This window comes from Leptodactylus fuscus, chromosome 5 (genome assembly GCF_031893055.1).
Source record: "Leptodactylus fuscus isolate aLepFus1 chromosome 5, aLepFus1.hap2, whole genome shotgun sequence".
In the NCBI taxonomy this organism is placed as follows: domain Eukaryota; kingdom Metazoa; phylum Chordata; class Amphibia; order Anura; family Leptodactylidae; genus Leptodactylus; species Leptodactylus fuscus.
In genome coordinates this window covers 134,376,814-134,400,497 of record NC_134269.1, presented here as the reverse complement: position 1 = coordinate 134,400,497, position 23,684 = coordinate 134,376,814, and the positions used below count along the sequence as shown (strand labels likewise).

The window sequence follows — 23,684 nt, the reverse complement described above, 5'->3', positions numbered from 1 at the left end:
GATCCTGAAATCTCAAGATCGGCTCGACCCTACTTGTATTGTAAGGCAGTAATTGTAATGTGAAACAGCAGAGACACAGTCAGAGATTTACCAACATATTTAAAGACACATTTAGTATGACATGCATAGAATAGTTAAAATAGAAACCTATGAGAAAATATATTGAAACTGTTTTGTTGGCCAATATCAGTGCACGTTTCATCTCTTATAAATTGAGAGCTGCTCCGTGATTGGTTATCATGGGCAAAGATTTTTTTTTTTTTTTTATGCCTTTTCTCCTTTGTATGTTGTCTAAAGTATAATATAATAACAGAGTCTGAAAAGAAAAACAGCTGAAATACAATGTTCTCCTCTCATGTTTCTCTTTAATTCCTTCTCTAAGTATAGACAGTTCTTTGTGTGAAGCTTTTACTATACAATTTTTTCGATTATAGACCTTCTTACTGGTATGAGTATGATTTATTTGTACTTTTAAAGTAATTATTACATTTTTTTTTCTTTCAGATGTCCCTGCTTTTACTCCAGCTACTAATAAGCTATGGGGAAATAAGTGAATGGCTTCTTCAATGACCACCTACAGAATCCACATTTCAACAATGGTTTTTTGATGTCTATGAAGAATAGCGTGACCTTCAATCTCACAGTATGCGTGGAGCATTTGAGAAACGAGACTGCACTTGGCTTCCTGAGAAGGAAACATTGCTGTGTTGTGTCTTTCATGCCAGCTATATGTTCATGAAGTGACCACTATATTAGTAATACTTATAAAATAAAACAACAAGTACTCAGTTGTGTACAGCCAAACAAGAGTTACAACCTGAAAAATGAGGGAAATAAAACTCAGAATAAACTTGCTATTTGGGCTAACAATCACTGCGCTGGTACAAGCTACGCCAAAAAAGATGGATTGTCCAGCGCTGTGCACATGTGAAATTCGACCGTGGTTTACACCGAGATCTATTTATATTGAAGCTTTCACAGTGGATTGCAATGCATTAGATCTTTATAGCATCCCTGACAGACTCCCAGCAAACACACAGGTCTTACTTTTACAGGCTAATAACATTGAGGAAATTAAAAATGCGGATCATTTTCCAGTAAATCTCACAGGTCTGGATTTATCACAGAACAATCTGTCCTCTATGGTCAATATCAATTTCACAAATGCCCATCAGGTACTTTCTGTATACCTGGAGGAAAATAAACTAGTGGAACTGACAGAAGAATGCTTCTCTGGACTGGTAAATTTACAAGAGCTCTACATTAATCATAACTTGATATCCACAATTTCCCCAAATGCATTTGCGGGGGTTGGTAATTTGCTGAGACTTCACCTTAACTCAAACAGATTGCAAGTGGTTAACAGTCAGTGGTTTGGAGCAATGCCACATCTGGAGATTCTCATGATTGGTGAAAATCCAATAATCAAAATCGAAGATATGAACTTTAAGCCTCTTATCAATCTGCGCAGCCTGGTTTTAGCAGGGATAAATCTTACAGAAATATCTGATAACGCCTTCATAGGTCTAGAAAATTTGGAAAGCATTTCATTCTATGACAACAGATTTGTTAACGTCCCCTCTATTGCTCTTCAGAAGGTTCTGAACCTAAAATTTTTGGATCTAAATAAAAACCCTATCAAGAGAATACAAAGAGGAGATTTTAGTAATATGTTACACTTGAAAGAGCTGGGCATTAATAACATGCCTGAGCTAGTTTCAATAGATAGTCTTGCCATAGAAAATTTGCCCGAATTGAGAAAAATAGAAGCAACGAACAACCCAAAATTGGCCTACATTCATCCCAATGCATTCTATAGACTCCCAAAATTAGAAACACTTATGCTCAACAGCAATTCTCTCAGCGCCCTATATAAAAGCACTATAGATGCTTTGCCCAACCTTAAAGAGTTAGGAATACACAGCAACCCCATCAGATGTGACTGTGTGAACCGCTGGATAAATATGAACAAAACAAGAATCCGGTTTATGGAAACCGACTCATTGTTTTGTGTGGACCCCCCTGAATTTCAAGGCCAGAACGTTAGACATATACATTTCAGGGAAATGATGGAAATATGCTTACCACTTATTGCTCCACAAAGCTTTCCCTCAGACGTGGATATAAGTACTGGTAGCTCTATTTCCTTACATTGCCGAGCTACGGCTGAACCAGAGCCAGACATATACTGGATCACACCTTTGGGTTCCAAGCTTCAACCCAATACAATTAATGGCCCATTTTATGTCCATGCTGAAGGAACATTAGAAATTACCAGCATAAGTGTGTTAGAAGCTGGACTTTATACTTGTGTAGCTAAGAACTTGGTTGGTGCAGATTTGAAAACAGTCATGATCACTGTAGATGGATTCCTACCAGAGGATGCCAATGGATCAGTTAGTATTGATATTAAGGAAGTGCAAAGTAATTCGGTTTTTGTGTCTTGGAGCTCTCAGTCAAAGCTTTTAAAATCTAGCGTGCAGTGGATTGCATCTCTGAATGCGGAATACACTAGCATTGCTCACAGTGTCCGAATGCCATCTGATGTCAAACAATACAACTTGACGCGGCTAAGTCCTCAGACTGAATACAAGATCTGCATAGATGTACCCACCATCTATCAGCAAGTGGAAAAACAATGCATTAACGTCACCACAAAAGGATTAGATACTATGAGAAGACCTAACGAAACCATCAAGACAACAGCTCTGATTATTATCATGTGCGGTCTGCTTGGGATCATTACTGTGGCTTACTTTTTTAACTACATATCTGTATACTTAAGACGGTTTTCCGAACACAAATACAGTGGAAATCTTTTGCAAACACCACCATTTGCTTACAATGACCTTTATCCTCCTTTGCTGAGCATCTGGAATCTTGACAATGATAGCACGTCTCTGGAAGTCAAATCTACAGTAATACAAGTACCTAGTATGATGCCATAAAGGCAACACTATAAGAATGTGACCCATGGAATATAAAAAAAAGCACAAGATTCTAGTTGTGCTCCTCTAAAAGCAGGAAGACTATTTTGTAGGAAACAAAAGACAACATAATGCCACAGTATCCTAAGGCTTAACATACTTACAAGCCAGACATGCAAGTCATTAATCCAATAAAAACTAGACAAAATTAAGAACTATGACTTCCTTTGTCAAGTACAATACAGATATATAACTTTTGTTTTACGTATTTCCTTTGATTTGATTTTTTTACATTATACTGTAGTTGAACTGAGCAATACCTCCTCTTCTGTGATGTATTACACATTTTAGCCAAGAGTTTTTCAAGTGACAAAATAGAATTGACACGTGATGTTACAAAATGGACATTTCTGTAGCGTAGTAAAGACGATAAATATGTAAATCTTTTTTATGGAAAAACAAATACATTTTTGACTAAAATAAAAACTACCTGTGCCATGATTATTTTGTTATGTGATACGGACTTATATGTGATGTAATAACAATGAGAACTGTAGTATGCAAATTATAAGCCATAGGCAATCTTTTCTACAGTGAATTGGGACTATACGAAGCAGTGCGTTATGTCTGTATGCTGGGAAAATCCAGGATTTTTTTTATTGAAATATTAAAATACATATGCTATAGCACACAAATATTATATCTAAAATATAGCAGCTAAAATATAACACCAAAGGTATGCTAAAGGGGTCTTTATTATGGTTGTATGTTATTTTTTACAGGCTTCTGTTCCCATCCTTTACTGAAAAAATTAGTTGCATTCATATACACAATCATAGAGCAATGACTGAGCACAACATGGGCAATCCATATCCATATCTGGTAGTCAGTGGTTAAGTTTGCCTGGTTTGTGCGCCACATCTTCATGTAATTTACTTACATCTCTGCAGTGGATGAACAACATATGTTGGAAAGTGTCAAAAAATAAATAGTATAAAAGCATAGCTGCAGAGTTTAAGACTGTATACACATGAGTGTAGTTGAGAGGAGTTAATGGGGGTATAAGTTCATGCTGGCACCAATACTGGCAATAATAAAGATAGGAATGCATAGTACTTTAGCATTAAATTGCATTGCATGGTGGAGGAGAAGCCGGGCTACCATGGAGCTAGTGCTAGTGGTCGACCAGACTCAATATGCCAGTATCTATCATGTTGTATATACGATTGAATCTGCCTATAAATATTCTGGACCTATGCAAGGTTGCACAGAGTGTATAGCTGCCGTACTAAACAAAGGGATGGATCAAGCAGCAGAGAGGGTCATGAAGATCTTTCTAAAAAGAATGGGAATTGTATTATGGTGTGACCCAGCACCAGGAGGGAGGACCACTTACTAAAGGATCCTCACTTCTCTATGTACATCTCTGATCATATCATTTTAATAGCATTTTTTAGAAGAAGACGACCCCTAGTATATCATTATCCTCTCTTTCATCTTTTCAAAAGATATTTGATTTATTTAAAGATCATACTCTACCATTATAGCTTATGGCACATGACTATCTGAGGGTGGGTATGAGCAAGAGAAGGACAGGGCACTCAACCTAAATGCAGCTACTATTATTACTGGAATTATTCTTCACTCATTTCAGCTGGCTGCTGCCATCAAGTACTTGGCGCTGCCTTCTCCCAAGTGAGAGGTATGAATAGGAAATGTATGCAATAGTAATGTTGTGAATAATTGAGATTAGTAAAATGAAGGTGTTAAGTAACCTGCATAACACATTACAAGAGTGCACTAAATAAACAGAAAAAAATGCCTTTTGGGAAAAAACAAAGATACAAAAGAAATTACAAGTCGTAAATTATATGACATTATGTATTCTATAGTAATTAATTGCACGTATGATCAATCACTGTAATTCTTTTACTGTTAGATTACTTTATATGTAGAAGGTTTATGTTGGGTTTTGCTATACAAGTAGAAGTTCAGTTTTTACTGAGACGGAATGGCTAATTAAAAGCCGCAATCCAGACAGATGATAATAGCGGAATATCTCTACAAGCAACATTCCACCCCTATAGAGAGCATTTTTAAAATTAGATATTGAGTTAACAGTAAGCATTAACAAGATCCATTTATCTTCACAAGGCGCATAGCTACATCATGAACTTTAATGCCTTTTTATAGTTATTGCCCATTCATAATACTTATACCTCTCTCCTTACTTAAGTATGGAAACTGGAATTGCTTGTGTTCTAAGAAAACATTTGCCTTAGGATTTGCTTAGCGATGTGTTTTAAACTTTATAATTAGCTTTATGATTAGTTACAGAAATATAAAACTTTTATATTCAAATATCTTACTTTTATTAGAAAAAAAAAAAAAAAAAAAAACAAGATGAAATGTTATGCAACCATGCTCTTCTGAATGTAAAGGCATAGTACAAGTTGGTACATCAACATTGAGCAAAAAACTGACATCCTTTCTAAATATTGAGGACATATCTCTATTTATGTTTGCCTTCAGAGAACAAGTGTGCAAAAAAAAATCTTAATTAACATAAGTGTCCTTATCTACAAACCCTAACAAATGGCATCTACCTAAAAGATTTCTCATTCTGGAGTACCCATTCTGTAGGTTTGTTGTTCATGCTACATGGACAACTTATTGTTTTTAGTGGAAACTGTGTAATGCTTCATTTTCCCTTTAGAAGAATTTAATCATTGATACTGGGTTTGACTCTAGACTATAGCTGGTCAATGAGGATCCCAGCAGCCACATGAAACATGATCAGCTCATACTTAGGTAAAGCTTCTTAACAATGGATTGTCCAAGGTGGACCCAATTTTTGAGACTGTAACCTCTATACTTTGATCTGGCTCCTCTCTGCATAGAAATCTAGGCAGGCATAATGTGTGTGCCATGAGTTTTCCCCTTCTGTATAATGCCCCACTTCGCTTTGATGGCAAATAACGTAGTTAAAGAGAGTCTACTACCTGCACCAAGCATAGTTCACACGGGGACATGGACGCTGATTTTGACAGCTGATTATGCGGCCAAATCAGCCTCCATAAAATGTAGCCCTGTGTGAATTGCTAGCTTTTTTTTTTCTGCTAGCTTGCTAGCAGAAAAAGAAGTGACATGACCTTTCTTCAGGCGTTTAACGCCTGAAAAAATGAATTGGAGTCTATGGGGAGCTGAAAAAACCGCTAGCGGTTTTTGGTCGCTTATTTTTGCAGCTGTTTTGGCAAAAACAGCGACTGAAACTGCTAGCGTTTTTTTATCATGTACTTTTTTGTAGTGCAAAAAAAAAAGCTTAAAAAAAAACAGCGACCGAAAAAGCGTCAAAAACAGTGTCAAAAACAGCATCCAATGCAAAAAACAGTGTCCAAAAAAAGCGACGCTGAAAATTCAGTGACAAAATCAGCTAGGCTTTTTTCATGTGTGAGCTAAGCTACCTCCACCATTTTACAGAAACCATTACCATAATAAACAACATATCCTTGTTATGTAGATTAAAAAATAGGCAATTAGTAGACTAGGGGCGGGACATCAGCTGCTTTTGCTTCTCAGACCCCTACCATCTTCTGCCTGTGCCACACTGTGCGGTTAGAGTTGTTCCTCCTACTGCTATGACATCACTCATCCTTCTTATGCAGCAAGATCAGGGTTCCATGGGCTAAATGGCTGCCTTGAGTGCACCAGCTGCCTCACTAGCATAAAACATCAAAGTTGGTTTTCTCCAAATCTACAGAAGTGACATACATAACAAAGGCTTGTTGTTTATCCATGTAATGTGCTCTGTAACATGGTGGTGACAGTTCAATATGGGCAGACTCCCTTTAAGTGCAGGTCAGACTAGACCTGCTTGATACATAAGCACTAGAGATGAGCGAACACTGTTCGGATCAGCCGATCCGAACAGCACGCACCCATAGAAATGAATGGAAGCACCTGTGACGCTGACTTTGCCGGCAGCAAATGATGCTAGTACAAAGCTGAAATGGTACAATTTTGTACTAAATAAAACAATTATCACTCTTTGGAAAATTAGTCTCTCTGGAGAGGCAAAGCTATAAAAGGTGAAAGAATAACATCTGTGTATTATAATAAGGGAGTATAAAATATGTCAGATGCTTTCCATCCGCATTTCTACATAAAGTATATTTAGCCAATGTGTTATTGCACAATCCCTGGTTGTGCTAAATGAACAACATTTGTAGCAAATATTAAATGCCACACATTTAAATTGTTTTGCGTGCAGCCCTATTCCTGTGAATACAATTTTACCATAGTTGATAAATCACTGTGGTTCATACACTGGCATTAGAATTTATCAGCGAGACACAATCATCAATCACAAGATATTTCAGCACCTCGGACAGAGCTTTTCATTCTAGGCTATTTGTCACAAACAAAAGAGCTGAAATATGACCTATTACAATGCAGGTACTGTATAGGTCAGCAGAATGTGCTCATGTATCTTGTATGGCTCTCTTTTACTTCCAAATACATTTAAAATCTGACGCTTGATATGATTTTAAAGTCCCAGTGCAATGTGTAATATGGGAACAATAACATCATAACCCTATCTGACTGAAGAAAACAAATTATGGTCCTGAAGGTATTTTGTTCTCTTGAGAGGTGCATATTTCTAAAATATAATAAGTTTACCAGTGCCACTTCATTCTCCGTGATGAATGGTATAGGACAACCATGCATTATTTTAAATTGGATTTTAATTATTTGCTAAAATCCTCCTTCAGAAAACATCTCTATAATATGAATAATTGTAATAATATAATATGAATATGCCTTAGACTATATGAAATCCTAGAGGATAAAATCTGCTAATAAAATAGTGAAAATGTAGCACATCTTCACAATCAAAACAATGTAATATTCTAAAAAATAACCCCCCAGCTTACTGTGCTCAGATAACCTTCTGTTGTTTGCCTTTCTAATATGACCGATGGTGTTGAGTCACAAGGCATATTAAAAGAGAAATATGGGATATATGACTGTGTTATTTGGCTCTTACCCTAATGTTTACTGCTAGTGATATAGTTTTGACCTTAAATCCACATGTGCATATTTATGTGCGTTCATGTTAAACATATGTATAGTCAAACATTTCTCTAATATACACTCTAACACCCAGGGTTTTATTGGTTTGCAGCCTTCACCCTTTCCACATATATAGTAATTTGAAAGGTGTGCAGAGACTTGTGCAAAGCAGCAGCTTGATACTCGCAGCTCATTTCAGACTTGTTCCTGGCTGTTGCTCCTGACTGAACATGCACTATAGGGACCAGGCCTAATACTAATAATAACCGCGGCACACTTGCCTTCCCAGCATTATTTACTATGAGATATATATATATATATATATATATATATATATATATATATATATATATATATATAATGACACTAGTGTATTTCATGATTTGCACCATGCATTATCTAGTGGTTTCTAGTGAGAGGATAGTGTCTGCTATGATGACAGCATATTAAGAAGAAGCAGCATTATATAGGACAATATAGAGAAACACTGTACAGTACAGTATGTGAATAAAGTACTTGGGTGAGAAAAAGAATGTACAATTTGTTCCAGAACCCTTTTTTCCAGCTTCTTTGAGGATCCCTCACTCACCCCCATAGACTTCTATATGGAAATGTAAATTGATGGTTTATTGATGATTTATCTTGGGAGATAAAGACAGATTCTACATTCAATTTAGAGTGGATGTCAAGTGGAAAAAGGAAAAACAAATAAGTGGAGAAAGAAACATTTCATACTATATTACAAGGTTTTCTTATATTTGACTGTACTTCATGCCCTCAGGCACATACGGTTTTATATACCACTAGAAAGTCTTTCCCGTTATGTGCCCCGGGGCAAGAGCTTTCGGTGCCATTACCAATATCTCTTCACTGTCAGAAGGGTGTTCCTGACAGTCTAGCTGGGAACTCCCCTCCTGACAGTAGTGTCCATAGTGCTATACTGTCAGAGAGAGCATTACTTATCGCCCAGCCATGACACTGAGCTGTGAAGAATGCTCCACCTGATAGTACTCATCCATAGATTAGTACTGGGGGCGTTCCTCACCGCTTGGCGTCATTGCTGGATGGTAAGGAACGTCCCCTCTGACAGTATAGCACCACACTCAGTACTGTCAGGAGAGGCGTTCCCAGTTAGACTGTCAGGGACGCCCTTCTGACAATGAAGAGCTATCAGTAACAGCACCCATAGCTCTTGCCCTGGGGCACATAATGGAAAAGCCGACAGTGCGTATATAAAACCGCATGTGCCTGAGGACACAAAAGGTCCTCTTTAAGCATATAGTTTATTTGCAGAACACAATAGCTGAGAGCAGCAATACCAGCAAGAGAAAAATGTGACCTAGTCTAGTCTATGTGACATGTCAAAGTGATCCCATTATTATAAGGATAAATGCAGACCAAAACATTTGCTGCATACAAAACAGACTGACCCAGTTTGCCACAATGTACATAGACAATGTACTATAGGATCTATTTATCATATTCACGCTGAGGCACTCAAACCTCCCAGATGCTAACCACCATTGTTTCTAGAAAATAGAAATAGTCAGCAGTCTCTTTCCTGGCCCAGTGTAACCAACTAAAGAAAATACTAAAAATACCTAAAATGTTAATGAATTAAGTTTCTGCCTTTATAGAGGGAATTCTGTTTAGCTCCAGGACATTCTGGTTAACTAAGAACAAACATTATACTGACTGCAGATGTGTAACTGAAAGAAGTATCTGGCCGATCCCTGCTAAATATGCCTCAGTATTGTCATTGGAATCAAATCTTACCATTATTCATGTTTTGAACCTGCTGTTTTTGTGATAGATGACCAAAGAACATGTCATAGAATTAATGTCCTTTTCTAAGCAATTTCTAAGCATCCATATTCCCAGCTCCAATCTAAACTTCATTCATAGGTCATAGAACATAAAAACACAAAGCATAGATTAACCAATCATAGCATTTTTTTGCAGCAGGGTTGTTCAGAGGTTAGCGCTGTTGCTTTGCAGCTCTGGGGTCAAATCTGATCAGGGGAGACATATGCATGGAGCTTGTAAGTTTTCCCTTTTTTTTTTTTTTTTTTGCATGGGTTTCCTCTGGGTACTCTTTGGTTTCCTGCAACATGCCAAAAATATACTCATAGGTAATTTGGCTTCCTGTACAAACAATTTTGTACAATGCCTGTACCACAGCCACTCACTCCTCTACTACACAACTACCTGAATTTTGAGTCCCCATGAGAAAAGCAATGTTATTCTGACATGTAAACAAGTGTCAGATTCAGCGCTTCAAAACAGAATCCCATTGACTTCAATGGGTTACGTTTAACGCGTGTAACACATTGAAATCAATGGGTTAAAAAGCTTCCCATTGATTTCATTGTGTAGCGCACGTAAGACGGAGCCCATTGAAGTAAATGGGATTCTGTTTTGAAGCGCTGACTCTGACACGTGTTTATGTGTCAAAATGAGTTATGCGTTACATCGTGTGCACGGGCTCTTACAATGTTTGTTATTTTGTTATTGTCAATGCATGCAGTGGGGGGTTTCACATTATTTAGAAACTGTTAGGTCACCTTATTCATAAGTCAGTTTGCTAAGCGCTAGATCTGCATCTAGTCATTTTGCTCATTGTGTCATCAATAGGATGTTATGTGCCTTCCAGTTCAAATTGGATGGTTTTCCTAGTGTAAGACATAAGCACTTAGTAAGGCTGTTGCCCATATCTAGTGGGGTAAAGGCCATTCTCTAATCTCAATATGGTAACATCTGTTGAGGTCACACCACGGCTGTCCTATTATAGAAACTTATCCTCTATCCACAGGATAGGGAATGTGTCAGATATATAAGGGTTCAATCACTGGAACTCCTGGCCCTCAGGAAAATGGGTAAGAGAAAGTCTCCAGGCATCCTCCCTTTGAATGAAATCAAGAACTCCATTCAGTTCTATAGGGCTGCCAGAGACTGCAGTAGCGGCAGCCACATACTCCTCATTGCTGGAGGACGCAACGCTCGGACCCCTAGTGATATGAGACATTTTCCCTATCCTGTGGATTAGTGAGAAGTGTCTGGAATGGGATAACCCCTTTAAAGTATATTTGATATAATATGAATGAAGGTAGAGTATTTTGAGATACTTCATTTCTTATAAGCTTCTCTGTGAGCAAATCATTGAGGAGAGGTCAGAGCGGGCTGGAGAATGAGTTGTCACAAAGTCAGTCTGACAGATCTGCTAAACCACTTTCTGCAGCTGGCTATGGGGTGTAAAACATACCAGGTGTAAAAGCCAAACCAAAGCAAAAATTTGCACAAAAAGCTATTACAATACATGTATATTAATAATTAAAAATATGTGTACACCATTTGGCACTGCAGAGTAATTTAACACTTTCAGCCACATTACCCACAGATTATAGGGATTCTAACAAAGGAACACATGGGATGAACTTATTTTTAAGGGCTCCATCTAACGAGCAGAGTTTATCCATAGTGGATAACCCTGTTAAGTTGCATGCAACAAGCTATATAAATAATGATTATAATTAATGTTAATAAATGATAGATCAGGACACTGTTCAGCGGATGCTGTATACAAAGAGTATCTAATAGACGCTCCATCACAGGAGGCGGCGGATTCCTTTAGAATTTCTAATAAACAGGATGCATATGTGCTGCTTGTGTGGGCCATATGGTTACTGAATAATTTACATGAAGTATTAGAGAATGTATAAAAAAGAGATTACTAGGTGTTCTGTGTGAACATTTTAATTCAGGACTGAGTTAACAGACTGCATCCTGACGGTTTTGAGTCTAAGCATAAGACGACACAATAGGTCCCATAAAACTATAGGTTATGAGCTCACTAAATAATATAACTATGTTTATTTGACAGTCCTATATGTAAAGGATATTCAATTGGCCATTGGTCTCTGGTATTGCTCTACTGTCCGAAAGATTAATGCGCCCCTGCTCAGATGAGTGGTTAATTTTTCAGTACAATTATATAACAAGTAGTAACTACAATATAATCTAAAGCAAAAAAAAAGACTAAATGGTAATAAAAGTTACACTTGGACATGTCTGTAGAAAGCATGGCATTCAGGATATTGCATGGCGTGCCAGCCCTGTAGCGATAGAATAGAGTATTACCAAAAGCCTCACTGAGAATTTATGCAGGTGAATGTAGAAAATGTTTCATAAATTACCCAAAGGCGCTGCAATATGAAAAATTGCTTTCTTCCAACACTGAAAATTTAAAGGAAGGATATTTATACTTTCATCCACATGAATATTTAACAGATGTGATGGTCTAGAGTACACTGCCATCAGCACATGCTGCTACTAGCTGTAAATATCCATATTGTTTTATGTGAAAAGAAAAAATGGATTTATTAGCCAGTGTATTATTACGGGATTTTATGACAACTATGACTGTTTATTAAGTGTCCTGTTTTCTAATTTTCTCGCTATGTCAGTTTCTATAAAATAAACTGCAAATGTAATTTTATACTGATTTATTTCAGAATCTCATGCAATATGAATCTCATTCCTGTAAAGCAGCATATTGTCTGTCACGGAACAGGAAAGCAACAGTGAAGCGAATGGTACAGTAGATGAAAACAAAAAAATGATTTATAAAATTATGAAAGGCTGTTCTTAGAACATACCAATACAGATGGACAATTTTACAAAAAATATGTCACACCAAAACGGAAGCCTACGTGTCTGGCTTTCCTAGCCCCTGGCAATCAGCTGTTATAGCCAGGAAACCATGTCTGGTCTGACAGCTGCTGGGGAAATGTTGCCTTACATGGCAGTCATTCAAAGGAAAGGGACATATCTAAAAGTGCAGAGGCCTTTCTTATAAAGTAGCTCTCCAATTTGGCTCATGGAGGGGTAGTCCCAAGCAGAAAGACATATGTGTCCTAGATAAGACTCTCTCTACGAGGGAAGCTCCGTAATCTTAAATGGGCTACATAAGCCTTTTTTTATTTTTGAATATTTTTATAGCCTTCTAACCAATCAGAAAAAATTTGCTCACAAAGGCAATTTACTACCTATCTGCGAATTAGTGTTGTATCACAAGAATTTGGGGTCCTTTACACTACAGTCTGATTTAAGCAATGGTCATGTAAACACACTGGTTCTTCTTTCGTTTGTAAAGGACTGCTAGAGATAGTGTATAGTATTTGGCTGTATACTCCTGTATAAATGAATGAAATGGCAGGTGTCCAATTAGTTCTCCAACTCAATGGTAATAACAATTGTTTGCAATGCAAACCCCAATAAATCTGTTGGCAACCTCATTATTATGAATAATCTTCTTTTCACTTTTAGCTTTCAGCACATCCTCGATGTAGTAAAGAGACATCAATTGAAGTCACTTTAACACTAGGTAACTCAAAGCTGTTTTCACCTGTTTTGCTACTTATTAGCACAACCTATCATAACGATTGGTAGGTCCCGATGTGCAGCGAACACATGAAAAAGGGTGTTCCGGCCCCTGGTTGTACTGAATATATAGGATAAATTAAAACTGGACTTTCTCAGCAACAAGAATGTACTTTGATATAAGAAACATATGTTCACTATGGCACTAACTAGTCCAACAACAGTGTATAGTTTAGAAGCAATTTTGGTAGGGGTAGACTTCATATAATGCAAGTCAGAGTGGGGAAATGACTATTCACTGCATTAGCATTAGAAAACAATATTTCTGTCATATAGTACCTGTTATGACTTGCACTAGATGACCTAACCGATGTTGGGATCTTCTGCACCCAATACACTGTTCTTACAATTACGCCAGTGGATGAGGGTACACATTTCTGTATGCATTATGGAAATGTTATGGTCTGGGGATCTCTGACTGTGGACTGGCCCCTGACTGATAACTTCTCAGTTAGGTTAAAGAAAAAACATACAAAAAAAAAACAAAAAAAAAACAGAAGTATGAGCAATTTGGAATACTAGTGTGGATACTCCTACACCCTGCCTTGCACAACTAGAAGTAGCCGTGGGCCTGATAAACTTTCCTGAGTGGGCGCAAACACAGCCGGAGAATAGCTCACCTATAATAGTGAAACAGACACCCCTGTCTAGCTTCACATTTATGAAGGAGAAGCAGATACAGAAAAAGCCCCCCCCCCCCCCCACAGAGGTCCGACTGGACACAGTGAATATGAGGGAACACAAAGTATAGGGTAGCAAATAAATGTGAAACACAGGAATACTGGAGTACGCAAAGGAATAGGGAAAAACAGAACTTAGTGTCACACACAAAAAACTTAACAAAAAATTCCAAACATCCAAGCAGTAAACGACTAGGGTTCACTGCATCTGGAACAACTATGCTTGGAAATAAAAGTTCAATACTTAGCTGAAGTTCAGGAAAATGTGAACAGGCAACTAGGAAGCTGAAAGGCCAGGGCTCAGATGCAGGTGAGATAGCAGGCTTCAGACAAACAGACCACGTCTGGAACACAGGCACTGAAGATTTAAGACCGGCACTGACAAAACGCAAGGCGGAGTATAAATAGCCAAAAGCAGGAGTAAAGAGAAGGCCCATTGGATATCAGAACCAGCTGACTGGAAGCCCAGCACAGCAGATAAACTTAACCCCTTCCGAGGCTAAGGCACACTAGTAATGGTCAGCAGTGCAGCTCATAGCACAATCCATGCCAGAATGCAGCCGCCGAACCGCATGCCAGTGTGAACATTCCCCTACTGCGCATCGGACAGTTCACGTGCAGAATACCGTTCTGACACTCCACACCCAAACCTACCAGGCAGAGATAGAGAATACCGGGTCCTAACAGGAAATTAGCTAGTTAAGGTTCACATCTGCATTTGAGCCATTCCATTCCCCTATCTGTATGAAATAGGCAGAGAGAAAACTTCTACAAGCAGCACTTTTCTCTCTGCATTTTTCATGTGGAAACAGAGCAGAATCCACATAGACCCATTATAGTCTATGGAGTCCACAGGTTTCCTTAGGTAACCGTTTTTTTATGCGGATTAAGTTTCCGTTCAGGGGGTCCACAAGCGGACTTCCCGAACGAAAAACCGAACACAGATGTGAACCGGGCCTATGTCGTCTCAGCAAAATAAATTCTGTAGTTGAATGTGAATGTGATAGAATGTGATTACCCAAGAGGAGGGAGGTATGTTGTGCACCAAAGGTGTCAGAGAACCAGTTAAGAGAGTGTACTAGTTTATTGCAGTATGCTTGCATAGTGTACAAATGGATTAACATTAAAAAGACACCCTTTCAAAAAACTTTTCAAAACAGTTATAGATACTTATTCAAACAGGAAAATAAACTGGTTGTTATTACAATACAACCTCTTGAATTACCTCTGTAATGGTTTTAATCCTAACCCTGGAAATATTTGGGTGGCTTCTGCTATTTATTATAGTTTCCATGTGTTACTATTGAATGTGGAAAGTGATTCCTGCTATATGTGGAGAAGATAAATGTGAAATACTGAAAATGTTTGAGCTAGTGTTTTGCTCTTTCCCCTCAGGCTACAAAATGACTTTGACCGTCCAACAGAGTGATTCTGCATTAATGCATAAATGTACAAAACCTACAATGGCTATAATGGTGAAAAATACTGGCTAAATTGTAAAGGAGCACTTAGGCAACCCTAGTACAACAAAACTCACTCCATTATCCTGGCCTATATTTTGCAAATGGAAGCAACGTTTCAATGGTTTAATGATTTTTCTTACACAAGGGAAATGTAAAACAAGCATCACTCGGACTGTTTTAATGTTTTACATAGGTCAAGCATTTGTTTGTTTGGCTCAAGAAAGAGATTTTACAATTAATGCCTCATCAAATCCTGATTTGATTTTTCCTCTTGTGAAATGTGTTTAAGATGGTAATTGCATTTGCAATAAAAATAAAAGCAACATCTCATGCAGCTGAGTCAGTGGCTGGAGCAGACAGCATGCTATCACTGGCGGTTGTAGAACAATATCTGTACTGTACAGAGGACTGAAATGATGCTCAAAACCCATTCAACTTCCTTACCTAACATTATTCATTGACAAAATAGCTTGTCCATTGATGCAGTTAATGGGGGAATTTATTAAAACTCGTGTTCTGTCCGCCAGTCTTAATCAAGTGCCGGGCTGCCAAAGAATGCGCCTAAATTATTAAGAGGCTTTGGCCGGCCAGAACTAAAATCTACATCACTTACCAATTGGCATAGGAATTCTAGCATAATTCATGCCAGCTTTATGGTAACAGTTATAGTAAAATTGTTGGGCTGAGGAATCCCTGTCCATGAAAGCCTTGTTCTTCACTTCCTTTTGTAAAAAGTGCCATGTTGGGCGCAAAAGGAACAATCTGGTGCATCTTTGGCACAAAAAGAAGAAAATAAAACTGACCTACAGGGGTTAGTAATTTCCTTCCAGTGTCTTAATTTTATCCAGCATTAAGGTCAATTACAGTGGTTTATCCATTAATAGCATGTATTCCCTATACACATGAAAAGGGATAAATGTTGTATCAATATGGGTCTGACTCTTGGACACTAGAGTGATCACCAAAACAGGGTCTGCAAGTGTCCCCAAGTGCACCGTGTGAATGGAGTGGTGGTGAGCATGTTCAACTGCTACTCCATTAGCCCCTATAAAACTGTCAAAGACAGACAATCAGATGTCTCATAGAAATGAATGAAGCACTGGGCAAGTATGTGCACCACCGCTCCATTCACAACGGGCATACAGGAACACTTGGACCACCAGACATCAGATACTTATCTCTTATCCTGTGGCTATGTGTGCAGCGGAAAAACCCTCTTAATTTCTACACTGAAAACTATGTACCATGTGGTACTGCCCAAAGACTTTCTTCAATGCCCCACATTTTTTTAAAGGGTTCACCCACAAATATAACCATACTTAAAGTCTTAGATAATTGAAAGTTAAATTTTTTTCAAATTTTAATATCAAAATTTTACATAGCTTTATATTTTTTTCTAACCATATCGGTAACAATAATTTGTCTTGATAGGTTGCCAATAAATATGAGCATTAATGCAGGAACTTACTATGGTCTGGAACTTGTCCAAAACTCAGTCATGATTTCTTTATTATGGTCGGGCTATCTTATTATATATGTAATGTCTCTGCTTCATAACCTGTCCACAAACAGTACAAGTTAGGAATGCATAGTACAGTCTCCTAAATGTATTATGACCCAGTAAGGTGTCAGTCACTGCAAATGTGCAAGTTTCAACACATAGAAAAGCCGGGGGAAATTGCTAGTTCTCTTCACAAAATGACCTATAATATTTTTACACTTTTTATTTCATTTAACAGTAACTAAAAAAGTGTACTGCCTTGTTTGTATTTTGCTCCTTTTTTGGACAGGGCAGTAAAGTGAATCTTGCTCTGTTTTTTTGAGAAACTCGATAACTCCTTTAATGCCCACAATAGGCAATAGAGTAATTACAATGAAGAGCGAATTGTGTTATGTGTCAAAATGAAAGAAAACAGGGAACACATTACTTTTATAAGGCTCTGTTGCTAAATATTATGATATTAAATATTTCTGGCATATAGGGTTAACATTCTAGTCTGCTGACTTCACTCTTCTAACTTATGGTACATGGGTGTGGTTAGGGTACACCATTTTAGAGTTATCCTAATATACACAGTCCAGTCATATTAATGTGACCATCTGTCAAAATCCAGAATAACCACCTTTCGCAGAACAGACCGCAGCGAGACGTGCAGGAAGAGAGGGGATGTTGTGATGAGCTATGCCGACTCTAGTGCCATGGCCAGCTGCGCTAGGTTACGCGGTTGAGCATCCATGGCACGAACAATCCAATCAAGGTGGTCCCACAGATTCTCGATTGGGTTCAAGTCCAGAGAATTTGCTGGCCAAGGGAGTGCGGTAAACGCATCTTGGTGCTCCTCGAACCACGCACGTACACTGCGAGCTTTATGACACGTTGCATTGTCCTGCTGGTAGATGCCATCATCCTGAGGCAAAACAATTTGTATGTAGGGGTGATGCATACTTGTATTGATCCATCGTGCCTTCCGCAATGATGAGTGCACCCAGATGGCTGATGACACGTGCCTTCTGCGATTGGTTATTTAATGTTGACGTCAAAAGTAGATGGTGGTCACATTAAATGTGACTGGACTGTGTAGAAGAAACAAGCTTTAGGATTGATGGGCAGCACCCTCTCTCATGAACATAAATGAGTAACAGACACACATGTCTGGGTGATCCATGGGGGATCTATGGCGGGTCTGCCTGCTATCTCTCCTCTGTCTCCTGGAGAAGACCATCCCACAAGAGTTCCATCAACAAGATGATCAAGCACAAACCAAGCTGGAACTTCAAGATATCCATATGAAGAAACTTAACTATGAGCCTCTCTGATGACGTAACCAAAAGAGACATTGACTGACATTACTGTTATTCTGCAAGTTTTCCCTGTATACATTTTTCCTTGAAAATTTTAATAAATCTCCATTTTTTTTTTTAATATTAAAAGCTGAGTCCTTTCTCTTAAGGCCTCTGAACACGTGATTACAGATTTCACCAAATATTGTATATTTTACATCTGTCCACCTGTGTTGCAGCTTCCATTCATAACAGAAGGAAAAAAGCTGTGCCATAGGAAAAGGGATTCCAGTGCCGTCTGGCTATGCAGCGCTTCGCTTCATTTGACAATAATAGCACAGTATGTCAAGGTATTCTTGCCATCAAACCAAAGGGAGCTGCCAATAGCCACCAATAGCAGTACGAACATTGCCTTAGTACGCCACTTGTAACAAATACGTCACAGAGATATGATAAAATATTGTCTTTCTCTCTTTGAAATTGTTAAAAAAAATAACGCACTCTGCTTTTTCTATTTTAATGGATAAGAGATTGTTAATTATATGCATGGAAATGCACTCTGACAATGAGGTAAATTGTAGAAGAAAGCTACTCCATGTTAGGTGTCAATAACTGTGCCGCTGTGCTTCAGAGATCTCTAGCTGTGTTCTTCTACCTAATAACACAGTAAAGGTCATGTTTATCTTTAAACACTGTGTTTAACACTGGGCTTACAGAATCGGTCACAAACACGCCTGGACACAAGCATGGCTGCACTCTCACAGATATCGAGAACTTTATCCAATGCAACACATAGTTAAATAGTTTGCATTGCAAAATCATGTCTGTGAAGGAAACAGCACTTGCAATGAAAACCCAAATAGAATTAAATACCAAAAATAATGATCATTCTCAAATGTTTTTGACAACATTGCAATTGTCTTATTATAATATTGTGCCTACTCAAAGATAATGGGCCTCAATCATAAATGGAAACACTGTCAACCGGAGTGCTGAATATGCTGACACTACGTAAACTGGAGCACAATTGGAAGATATAGAAACCTATGATTTCATCTTCTGCAATTAATCTGGACATCTGATAAGTTCCTATGGAAAGCTCTTTGAACTCGTTTTTGCAGACAACTTTGGTGACTCATTTTATGATAATCACTTGGAATTGGGATAGATTTTTTTGGTTTAGAAGCATGTGAGTATGTATGGGAATTTATCCATTTGTAGGTACATCTATATGAATTTCAATTCCTTTTGGTATTATTTATATGATTATTGGTTTATCAGGACACATGTATATATGAGGATTTATCTATTCATATATACTTACATGAACTACCGCTTTTAATGAATTTTTGTATTTATTATTATTGAGCGCGGACAGTATTTTGTTAGATCAGGTTCCAGAGCGTTTGCTGTGTCCTTGTGTTGTTCCATCTTTACCAGTCAGATCTTTTGTGTAGATTTGTATTTTGTATTAATTTTACACATTTATACACTATATTTTTGATAATATATGAGAATAACATTTGTGGGGTATTTTTTTTTTCTTCGTTAGGCTTTTTGTGGAGTATCTGTGTAAAAGTTGTGAGGTTGTAAATTTATTGAGTCAAACAATAGTTTATTTTCTAATAGCATGCACTTGAATACAGTAGTTTATAGTATTCCCAACAAGAAGTGTCAAGTGTTTTAGCAGGCTTAATGGTCAGAGTGAAACATTTTTATGAAAAATTAAAATAAACATAACCCAACCCTCTTATAAATGTGTTTAACGTATTCTTAAAACAAGGCTAGCTGGTAAAATATTATCAGTTTGATACCATTACTGCAAACCCAACTGATATATAAGCTAGTGAAAACGAATACATAATTTATAGCTCGTCATACCTTATGGTCAATCAAGTTATGTAATCAGTGAATGACTTAAAATCAAGCTAATGTGATTCACAAAACAAGCCTTATTATTTATTGCCATATGCAGCTTATTACTGGTGTCTTGATTCTCTAAATGGTCTAAATGACTGTATTGTAGAATAATTATCTTCTCTGATGCATGTTTACAATTCATGCAGAGTGCTGGATACATTATTAATCCTATGAATAACAAGTTAATTAAAGGTGTTTTTGCCAATTCTTTATTATATAATGAACTGATTGTACCCAGCTTACACCAGAGCTGCTATGTACACTAAGTTCAGTACTGCGGAGCTGTGATTTGTTTATCTGTACGGACTGTATGTGATATAAGGCCTCCTGAAAGTTGTTTTCTTACAGCTTATCATCTGCTTGTTTAATGAAATTAAAGTTCGAAAGTAAACCATATGCGGAGAGCAGGTTCACTAAGAAAAGGTAGCAATGAAGAGGGTAAAGTGTGTTTTAGGTTATGTTGATAGCAAAGTTTAACAAAAAGGGGTTGTCCTGGCAAAAATGGACAATCCTTTTAACCTTTAAATCAGCTGGGGACATTGAAAACATTTTTTTTTTTAAATTCATACTCCCCTGTCCCCAATGCTCCGCTCTCCTCCTGGCGCATTCTGGTCAATCTGCTGAACTGGTCTCTTGCAGAGATCCACTGAAGCCGCTGATTGACCACACGTGACTACTTACACCATTCAGCAGCTTCAGCGGAACTCCAGAAATGACCTGGGAGAAGCCGCTGGAGCAGAAGAAGAAGAATCATCGGGAGAGGATGGGAAGACACCGGAGCAAGAGGGACAGGTGAATATGCTTTTTTTTTTTCACTGTTCCCAGGCTGATTTAAAAGTTAAAGGGGTTGTCCAATTTTGCCTGGACAACCCCTTTAACAATGGTAGTAATATATCATCACACAACAAAAGCCATTGCAAACATCAAGTTAAATTTCAGTGTTACAGTGTATTTAATATGTTACTCTGTCACAGTAAACTTTGCTGAATCTGTACATTAAAAAAATTATCTTATAGACATATAGAGCAAAGGCAAATGTTTCATGCACATGAGTGTGCAGTCCACACGTGTTTCGATGTTCCATTCCAATATTTATAGAGCAAGTCTTATAGTCAGGACAGAATGAAGCATCAGAACTGAACTTTCTAAGCGACAGAAAAGTAAGTTTAAAGGGGTATTCCCATCTCCATAATTATTTTTTAATTTGTAGATGATTAAAAGTTAAACATTTTTGCAAATGTAAGTAATTAAAAATTCTGCAGAGTTTTAAAGATTTTCTCTAACTTTCTTAGTGGTGGCAGTCTGTTATCTTGATCGGTTGTCAGTGGATACGACCATGAATGCAGGAACTTTCTAAGGTCAGAAAATCAGCCATGATTTCTTTATTGTGGCCGGGATATCTTCTGATACATGTAGTGCCCCTGCCTGATAACTCAGGTACACTAAGAAAATCATAGCTGGGTTCCTGACAAGTCCCAGACCATAGAAAGTTTCTGCATTAGTGGTTTTATCTATGGCAACCGATCAAGATAAAAGACTGTCACCACTAAGAAAGTTAGAGAAAATCTTTAAAACTCTGCAGTATTTTTAATTACTTATATTTGCAAAAATGTTTAACTTTTAATTATCTACAAATATAGATATGATTATGTACATGGGAATACCCCTTTAAGAAAAATCTACATTATATTGAAGTAGAGCAAGGACTTACTTTTCATATGAAATATGAAAACACTGGCTGACGAAAGAAAGCACTACATAATTGTAATCAATTTCAGTGATATTTCCTTATAGTTATGTTGCTTTTACTTCCACCAATTATTAGAGGAGTGGAAATGTGTCATAACATCTAATGGCTCTGCTCAGATTTTTCTATTGACAGTAATGGATGTCCATGAAAGTGCCTGGAAAAAGCTGAGCGTAGCTGACAGAAGACAAAGTGCACAGTGCTTTTCTTGCTCCACTTTCGCCCCCTCGTAGAGATCAGTCCAGTTCACAGTAGTCAGGCATATCCTATGAATAGGCCACAAATGGGTATTGTGAGAATCCATCAACAGCAACCTTAATTCCCATACACACAAATAGACATCACAATAACATTTTGTTCAGATAGAAAAATATATATCCCCACTGACAAAAACAATAAATAAGTGCCCTACTATTGTATTTGGGTAACTGTACATATCTTTTTGCTTGTAAATGTACATAAACTACATAGAGAGGACACAAGATAACAGTAATTCTTGCTATTCAAGTAATATATTATTTCAAATACTACTACTGTACACTGCCTAGGGCCGTCTGTCACTGAGCAATTTCGCAAGTGATTTTGGCAAAGTGATGGTAGATGTATTGTAAAGTGCCGAGATGACAATATTTTGACACTGAAGAAATACCTTGATAAAAACAAGGAAAAATAGACAAATAATAAACAAAAAATACTAAAATACTTTTAGTATTTACTAAAATATATAGTAACATCAACCTAGAGTGTGTATACATACATATATAATATATTCAGTATATGCATATCATATATTACATATTCTATATGGTACTAGCTGTATAGGAGTACAGAGGTACTGCCTGTTGTGAGAAGGTGAAAGGTAAAGTGCTGGAATCAGGCTATATCATCCCCAGATTCCTGACATATGTGTGGTCCAGGGCAGGTCTTGAGTAGGCCTCAGCCCAGGTCTGGGTCCTAGGCTCATTACTGTGCATAAAAGGCTGCTGAGATCTTAGGAGGAGAGGAACTGACTGGGTCTGTTCTGTAACACTGAGTCCAGGGAGACCAATGTGTGCTTGTATTTTTCATGCAGTTGGTAATAAGCCACACATATAGTTAGGTTATGGCTTCTGTTTAGTTAGTCACTCGGATGAGCAGAAACTTGTTTGTTTTTGCCTGAAGTTAAGACTGTATTTTGTTTTGCTCATTTTGTGCCTGACGTGAAGGTTTTATTTATTTTTCCTGTTTTTGTAAATAAACCAGTTTGCTGCACATTTTTGTGTCCCTGTCTTGACTGTGTGGGTCCGTACCACTGTTTCTACCAAACTACTTTCCTCAAACTGTGTTTACATATGATATGCCAATATTATCATGTGAATCTAGCATAACTACTTATATGGTATGTTTTGATCACCTGTAAATAGGAATAATTTGTTAGCGCTGACATAATCGCAATCCATTGATGACTTACATATGTGTTATGAAATAATTATCTGCAGACTATCGATACTGAAGTCAACAATGACTGGACTAGCAAGCATGAAAAGGAACCTGTCACATGAAAAAGAATTCAGTAGCAGTAGTAATTTATTCATCAATAGGAAATCTCCACTCACTCTATGCTTAGGAGTCCTAGGCAGGGCTACTATGTGACTTACTGTCTTCTCTGACAACT

At 37.6% G+C, this 23,684-nt stretch overlaps 2 protein-coding genes across 2 annotated transcripts in view; one reads left to right on the top strand and one right to left on the bottom strand.

The window, feature by feature from the left end:
- The window catches only part of LRRN3 (leucine rich repeat neuronal 3), a 48,816-nt gene extending 45,398 nt beyond the window's left edge, over positions 1-3,418 (top strand). The window contains exon 2 of the mRNA XM_075274195.1: positions 505-3,418. Within this exon, the coding sequence (XP_075130296.1) occupies positions 825-2,948 (2,124 nt within the window). The 5' untranslated portion in view covers positions 505-824 and the 3' untranslated portion in view covers positions 2,949-3,418. The remainder of the gene's footprint in view (positions 1-504) is intronic.
- The window catches only part of IMMP2L (inner mitochondrial membrane peptidase subunit 2), a 739,728-nt gene that overhangs the window by 457,491 nt on the left and 258,553 nt on the right, over positions 1-23,684 (bottom strand). The gene's annotated exons all lie outside the window — the stretch shown is intronic.